Genomic DNA, 8,231 nt, shown 5'->3' with positions numbered 1-8,231 from the left:
TAAGGCATTTATTAAAAGATTACCGCCCCCTGCTGTAGTGTACGAGTCATTACATGTTCATTTTCTCAAAACTAAACATCTTCAAAACTATATTATAAATATATACACTAGTGTTCAAAGGTTTGTCAGCAAGATATTTTTTTTTAAATAAATAAAAATCCACAAGAATGCATTAAATTGATCAAAAGTGACAGTAAAGACTTTTACATGGTTAGAAAATTATACTTTAAATAAATGATTTTCTGGTGAATTTTCTATTCATCAAAGAATCCTAAAAAAAAATGGACTGTTTTCAACATTGATAATAAATGTTTCAAATGAGCATATTAAAATGATTTCTGAAGGATCATGTGACACTGAAGACTGGAGAAATGATGCTGAAAATTCAGCTTCAAAATTATATTAAAATAGAAAATATTCAAATAAACCCATTTTTGATCAAATAAACCCAGCCTTAGTGAGCAGAAGAGACTTCAATCCCAAACTTTTGAACAGTAGTGTTTAATAATATATAGTTTTAAAACTATATACCATAGGAGCAAAAATACATCCAAACAATCTATATTAAAATGATTAAAATGCACCCAAATGTGTAAGTGATGTTAGTCTGGTTTCTTTGTTGCTTTCCGCCTAAAACTGTAGCTTTCCAAGACAAGACTCTTTGTCATCACAATTACAAAACACACACTGCATTTTTAAAACAAGCATCCCTTTTATTACTGGTCACCTGTTTTACAAAAAAGGAAATATCAGTGTTAATGAAATTAGCAACAATATAGAGTGTGATGAAAACAGATGAGGAGGATGCTTCTGTCTGAGCAGCACGTAAAGAATTGCTTGCAAGTTGCAACTGAATGAACCCGTCTTTTACCAAATGATACCATTATATGCCCCTCATCACAACAGCCCGCCAGGAAAACAAATACTAAATTCAGCACAATTAGTCAGGAAAAGCATTTATTGGCTTAAACGGATCTCTTGCATGTGCCTCTGAGTTTAGGGTTTCAAAACAAGAGCTTGAAAACACATGGTGAAAGTCAGTAGATCCTAACAGTTATTTTTTTTTTTTATATATTTAAAACAACACAAACATCCTCAAATGTTCTTTATACGAGAGGATAAAAAAAACACTCTCTGGTCAAAGAGAGCTAACAAAAAGTAGTATTCAAAGTATTCGGACTGGAAAAGGGTCAAATGAAACATCAACGAGTCTAACAGTCTCGTCTATCGGATGCTTTTACTCTTTAAGTCTACTGAATATGAGGAATGCCATGGTAGAGGAGTCGACACAGCATGAGAAAGGATCCGGTTCACTGAGTGCACGTCGTCAGGGTCCGTCAGCCCCTTCTGGGAGAACGGGACCCCAGGTTGGAGTGTGTAAGGATCGTGGGTTGCTTTAACTGGAGATCGCGTAGGTGTAGCAAACAGGGCTGGAATCTGACGGTGGGTTACTCTGGTTTGATGTCATGTGGCTTTATGAGAGCACGCTGAAGCCTTCCTCCATTTCATTACAGTTTATAATTAGAGTATAATTTATCCACCTGATCATCCTGAAAGAAAAAGGAGAATTAGACACTTGTTCACTATAATTGGGAGGAACAGAATTTACAGTAATCAGATGATAAATTCATTTTCTGTCATTTCTGTAAATGTTTATTTAATGTTGCATGCCACAAAATAAAATAAAGTATTTATATAGTATGTAATAAACCGGAAAAAGACACAATAAAATGTGTAATATTGGTATGTTGTAATTTTTATGTTATTATGATTATTATTATTATTATTTTGAATGGTTTAATTTAACTATGTGGAAAAAGAGAACGTGACAGAGCTCGTAATAAAACAAGAATCAACATTAACTTGGCTCTTCAGAGATGGCGAGATCTGGGGTTTTGAAAAGTCATAAAAGCGACGCAGAGATGATGGTGTTTTTATAACTCAACAGGAGAGTGAGGTGTTTTATTGAACTGATAAAGAGCCATATGTAGCTCTCTAACAGAGACCATTGTAAATCATTATCTATTGTGAAGGGTAATTTCATTATGGTTGTAGCGCTGTGCTGGAATTTATTTTCAAGTGTTTATTAATGGGTAAAGCTACAGTAATGTCTTCAGCTAGTCCACTTGAGATCCTCTCCATCTAAACTGGTTATATCTCTTAAGCCTAGCAGTGAATGTTTTATGAGCAGTAGGATAATCTCTCTCTCTGTTTTTAGATATGAGAAAGAACCATATTCCTCTGTAAAGTCACGCAGAGCCGAAGAACAGCCAAAGCAACGTTCTTCTGAAAAATGCATGCAGTTTTGTTTAACAGCTAGAGGGCCAAACGTCACAGTGTACCTTTAAATCCAGTGAGTGTTTATGTTTTTTTGAGTGTTCATTAATGAAAACCACCATTAATAATAATCATTTTAAAAAAGACCCTACCCTTTCATGTCCCTTGGTAAGCTGTCTGTTGACAGACTGAAGTAGTTCCTGTAGTTCCTGTACTGTCTGATTCAACCCTGCAGTCATCTTCTCCTTACGGTCAAGCTCCTCCTAAGAACGTGTCAACAAAAGGCAGACATTTTTAAAATTTCACAATGACCACGCTTTCAAAATACAGAAGATCAAATCTGAATGGTTTTTTTCAGATCTAACTTCACTTTTCTCAGCCATTTTGCAATAAACTAACCAATGTACAGTTCTGCTGTGTTCACTGATACTCACAGAAGGCAACAGTAATTTGCTCTATCTATCTATCTATCTATCTATCTATCTATCTATCTATCTATCTATCTATCTATCTATCTATCTATCTATCTATCTACAAATACTTTGTAATTTTACACAGCTATTATATTATTATTCTTAAAATGAACTCTATGACGTCTGTTCTCCTCAACTCTTCACACAGGTGTCCTGGTAGAGTAACCACACTGACATAGTTAGGGTAACCCTGTCCCTAATCCACTAACATCAGACAACCAGAAAGTGTCAACATATCTGTGCTCTTTATGTTAAACAGTACATAGTTTAATCTTGTAATCATTGTTTTATCATTTAAAACCTAACACAGTTCTTACCGTTTGCGTGAGGCTGCTGGTCTCTATCAGGTCAGCTTGGTCTGCTTCTTTAACAATCTCTGCCTGAATCCTTTCCAGAGACAGCTGGGCCTGAAAGGAAATAACTTGATGGCAAACAAGCTTCTTAACCATTTAATTAACAGAAAGATCCTCGTGCATCAAGCTTTACCTTATAAAGGTCTCCAGCCACTTTCTGACGCTCAGCCTCCTCCTTCTCGAGCCTACACAACGTCTCGGTCAGCTGAGTCTTAAGCTGAATAAAAACCCAAGTCAAGAATCACTTTACTGACACAAGTCAAAGATGGAGCTCGTAAAGGGATAGTTCACCTAAAAATCAATTATTCACCAACTCTTTTAAAACCTGTATAAATTACTTTTTTCTGTGGAACACAAGAGATCTTCAGGCCGTGTGTCCACCAAAGCGTTTATAGCTAGCTGAAAATGCTAGGCACTCTGCTGAAAACACCCAGCTATGTGGGCTTGATGCGTTTTGGCACAGCGAGTTGAGACGCTTTGCTTGTTATGATGCGGAATATCCGCGAAAGTGTTACTAGTATCTCATTTCACACATATTTTGTTTCTGTGTTGATTCTATATTAAAATGTCAATACAATGTAACGTATTTTCTCAGGCTCTTGTTTTAAATAATTTTTGTTCTGTTATAATGCTTGTTGTCGTCTGTTGACGTTGTACAAGCAGAATGTGGCGGTTGGTCGGTGTGGTATTAGTCCCGCCCCTCCTCCACTGTGATTGGACGGTTGGGTAAAAAGTGACAGTGATGAGCGCTGCGTTTTACCCAAAAGTTGGGCATTCTTCAACTCTCGGCGACCTGTAAAAAAACGACGAGCGCTCAGTGCTTCAGCGTGAAAAAAACGCTCAGCACCTCGTTACGCTCATGGCGTTTTAAAAACGCGGTGCTCCCATTGAAAACAACTGGAAAAATACGCCAGCCGTGTGAAAAAACGCTTTGGTGGACACACGGTCTTAGAGCAGAATGTCCAAGCTGCTCTTTTCCATAAAATAAAAGTAGAGCACAGCGGTCAGGGAAGATTTTCTGAGAATAATGTCTAAAACTTTGTTCCTAATACAAAGTTATCGTAAGGCTTCAGAAGACATGGAATATAGTGCATGAAAATAATTTGAATGATACTTTATGACGCTTTACGAGGCCTTTTTGTGCTGGACAGCCAAAAAGGCCAAACATCCACTTGAAAGTCCGCATTCCCTTTCACTGTATGGAAGAGAGCAGCTCGGACATTCTGCTAAAGCTCTCCTTTGGTGTTCAACAGAAGGAGGACAATTATACAGGTTTGGAATGACATGGGTAAATGGTGACAGAATTTGAAGAGAACTATCCATTTAAGAAATACTGTCAACTGTGTAGAAAGCGTGAGGAGACTAATTTAATTTTTCTCTAACACATGAATGTTTGTATTAAAGTTTTGGTTACAACTCTCTAATAGCTTATTCAAGTGTCGGCTGACAAAGAAATGGACATTTAAATTGTGTAAATGTAAGTTTCCTTTACAAATGGGTGAAGCAGGTGATGTCAAAATGTCAAAAACACACAAACACTGAGGATTTGACACTAGCTCAGAGAATAAAAGGTTAAAATAAGAACAGACAATGGACAAACATTATACACAACAATAAAATAAAAATAAAATTAAAAAAACACCAAACTACCGTTCAAAAGTTTACGGTCGATATGATTTAAAAAATAAATAAATAAATAAAAATGACACATACTTTTGCTCACCAAAGCTGCATTTATTTGATCAAAAATACAGTAAAACATTGTGAAACATTGCTATATTTAAAATGACTACTCTATTTTCATATTTTAAAATTGAATTCATTACTGCAGTCTTCAGTGTCTGTCACATGATTTTTCAGACATCATTTTAACATGTTGATTTACTGCTCAAGAAACATTTCTTATAATGATCAATGTTGAAGACCGTTGTGCTGCTTAATATTTTATGGAAACGTTGATACATTTGATCAGGTTTCTTTGAAGAGAAAGTTCAAAAGAACAGTGCTTATTTTAAATATATTATATTGTAAATGTAATTGTCTTTACTGTCACTTTTGATCAATTTAATGCACATCATTGCTGAATTAAAGTATAAAAATAATCTTGCTGACCCCAAACTTTTGAACAGTAGTGTACGTAACAGACAAGAGCTGAGCCGTTAGGAATGTGTGTTTGTGCCTGCAGGACCAAGTTTTAAGCAAAGGTGGTAGTAAGTCAAACTGACAGCAGAGTAAGGTTTTAGATGACAGATTAACACATCATAATCTTGGCAAGGTGTATCCGTCATTTCTAATGTTTCATATGAAAGGGACTTCATCTTTTTTTCCAAGAATGGCATTTATTGTTAAATAATTTATGAAGCCATTTTTTCATTACTGAAGCATGACAGTGTCATTGTTGGGTTCCTTTAAGAGTTCTAATTTACAGCAGAATAAATTGAGAAATTAGAGATAACAGATAGCAACCCCTTGCCGTAAAATTCCAGTTTCTTGAATCAAGTGCCCCCAACCCATGTGAGCTCAAGAGCAGAAAGGGAAAGCTACTTCAGTTTAACCATGAGGACAGCTTACCAAATTCAACTCCTCATTCTGCCTGACGGCCTCTGTGTACGAGCCGTCGAATTTGCTTTGCAACTCGGTCAAGAGATCTTTGAGCTGCAATGAAGTTTGAGATATTTGAGGAATGAGCGGGGCTGAAAAGCTGGGAGGGGGATTCGGATTTGGATTTGATACAAGTAATGTAGGACTTTCTATGCCATTTCCAACTTCTAACGTTCTACTGAACAATTGAAAAGCTGGGTTTGGTAGGTCTATCCTACGGATTTGCGAGATCGACACATGTAGGACATGTTCCAGGAGAAACATCCAGGTGAGTTTAACGGGACGTCACACCTGGAGGGCCATACCAGGTTTTCCTCCTTTGCCTGCCGGTTATTTTAGTACCAATGTACAAGACAGTGATATTTAAAGACCAAACTCAGTATTACTCCTTCGGGACGGGGTGTCCAAACCTGCTCCTGGAGGGCCACCGTCCTGCAGAGTTTAGCTCCAGCTTGCCTCAACACACCTGCCTGGAAGTGTCTGGTATCCCTAGTAAGATCTTGATTAGTTGGTTCAGGTGTGTGTAATTGGGGTTGGAGCTAAACTTTACAGGACAGTGGCCCTCCAGGAGCAGGATTGGACACCCCGTCTTACGGCGTGTTCACACTTGTAATTCAGTTCTCTTGGTTGTTTTGGTCGTGACCAAAAACATTTAACGAAACATTTTGTCCTAAGTTCACATTTTCATATGTAATACCGAACGTAAAGATACCCCCCAAAAAAAACAGATTTTATGACGTATATTTGGCTCACAAAGAGTATTACATTTGAAAAGGAGTAAAAACAGCGGCAGAAATCCCTCCGTTGCGCACAAAAGAAGATCTGCTGCAAGGAGACGCGGTTCAGACCCCTATACCGAACTGTAATGGCCAACATATAAGAACCAGGTATGCTTAAGCATTCCGTCCTTTTTACAATCGCATCTTGTGACATCACGTCCTTCACATGGAAGCGGACCGAGACCCAGCGTTTCAGGGGTCTTGGTCAGCTTGTTTGGTGCGCACCAAGGTTTCGGATGGCATGTTCACACTTAAAGGGATCGTTCACCCAAAAATTGTAATTGTCATCACTTACTCACTAGCAAGTTGTTCCAAAACTATGAGTTTCATTCTTCTATTTAAACACAAAAGAGATATTTTGAAGAATGTTGGTAATCAAACAGCTGACGGCAGCCATTGACTTCCATAGTAGTAAAAAAAAAAAACACTATTGAAGTCAATGGCTGCCGTCTGCTGTTTGATTATCAACATTCTTCAAAATATCTTCTTTTGTGTTCAACAGTTGTGGAACCACATGAGGGTTAGTAAATGATGACGGAACGTTTATTTTTGGGTGAGCAATCCCTTTAAATTAACAGAACAATCACACCAGAGTTCGTTTTGCCAGCTTGTATATACTGTGCATCATGAGTAAGCCGTATATTGAATTTGATCTATTAAAAATCAATTTATCGGGTGCTGAATATGGAACTTTTATTTACATATAAATATTTCTAGCTTGAAACAGATGGAAAATTGACAGGCCTGTGCTGCAGTTCTATGGATGTTTTACCCTCCAGGGCTCCACGGCAGTCATGTGACTGAAAACTATGAATTGATTACCAGAGAAAATAATTTTAAATCCCTTACAATGGAAGTAAATGTGGCAATGTTAAAACCCTCTACTTCAAAAGAAGGAACAAGTCGAAATTTCTTTCTCTGGTAATCAACAACGTGCAATAAATGCATAAAGCTTCATTTCTATTGAACCCGGAACATTCCTCTAAGACAGTTCTATCCTCAGTCCAAACAATAAAAGCTTTCTACAAAGAGTATTGGGAAGATCATGTGAAGCATGTCATAAATTCATTTAATCGCTGATAGCTGCTACAGTTTGAACCGAGGATAGATAAAGTAGACGCCAACCTTGAAAGCTATAAACAGATTTTAGTTAAGCTGCCAAAACCCAACATGTTAGACATTTAAAAACGACAACCACAAGCAACAAACTAAAACAGAAGAAGAACGAGAGACAGAAGTATAAGCATCCATAAAGCTTTGGATTGGCCTTACCTCTCTGACCTCTGACACGTAGGTGGCGCTCTCACGCGCCGCTCTCTCCACTTCAGCCTCGAGCTGCTGTTTGGCTCTCTTTAGCTACGATATATACATAGCAAAGCAGTATTCAAATGAATATTCTTCAGTTTAGAGCTATTTTGTTTCTCAAATTTATGTGTAATTTGTATTGTGTTGCAGAGCTGATAAAGAGCAGGATCAAACTGAAAGCAAACTCACACTCTCCACATCTCCATCTGAGCTCAGTCTGTCCACTTCCTGTTCCAGTGCAACTACCTTCTGAGTCATCTGAACACAACAGAATAACATCTTTGTTTTGCAGTCACAACAACACTAGGTAACAGGCTCCAGAAGCACACACACAAACAAATATGTATTTTGACTATTATTTTCATGATAATTACGCACATTTTCACTCCTAATTGCCATTACTACTATGTGTTTGGATAATTGTTTGTTTTGTTTGGTAAATC

The 8,231-nt window shown here is 37.4% G+C and overlaps 1 protein-coding gene across 5 annotated transcripts in view; it reads right to left on the bottom strand.

Moving 5' to 3' along the window:
* Positions 1-692: 692 nt before the first annotated feature.
* ktn1 (kinectin 1) overlaps positions 693-8,231 on the bottom strand; it is a 39,909-nt gene continuing 32,370 nt past the window's right edge. For 4 of the 5 annotated variants that reach the window (XM_082143715.1, XM_082143716.1, XM_082143717.1 and 1 more), the window contains 7 exons: positions 7,978-8,046; positions 7,756-7,839; positions 5,675-5,758; positions 3,237-3,320; positions 3,068-3,157; positions 2,430-2,540; positions 693-1,550 (listed from right to left, as the gene is read on the bottom strand). In XM_082143715.1, coding sequence (XP_081999841.1) covers positions 1,509-1,550; positions 2,430-2,540; positions 3,068-3,157; positions 3,237-3,320; positions 5,675-5,758; positions 7,756-7,839; positions 7,978-8,046 — 564 coding nt within the window. In that variant the 3' untranslated portion in view covers positions 693-1,508. The remainder of the gene's footprint in view (positions 1,551-2,429; positions 2,541-3,067; positions 3,158-3,236; positions 3,321-5,674; positions 5,759-7,755; positions 7,840-7,977; positions 8,047-8,231) is intronic. The other variant, XM_082143718.1, reaches the window with a different exon arrangement.

The sequence above is a fragment of the Leuciscus leuciscus genome, assembly GCF_965113295.1.
Source record: "Leuciscus leuciscus genome assembly, chromosome: 17".
NCBI lineage: Eukaryota > Metazoa > Chordata > Actinopteri > Cypriniformes > Leuciscidae > Leuciscus > Leuciscus leuciscus.
The sequence above is the reverse complement of the archived record's forward strand: the minus strand, read 5'-3'. Positions and strand labels throughout refer to the sequence as shown.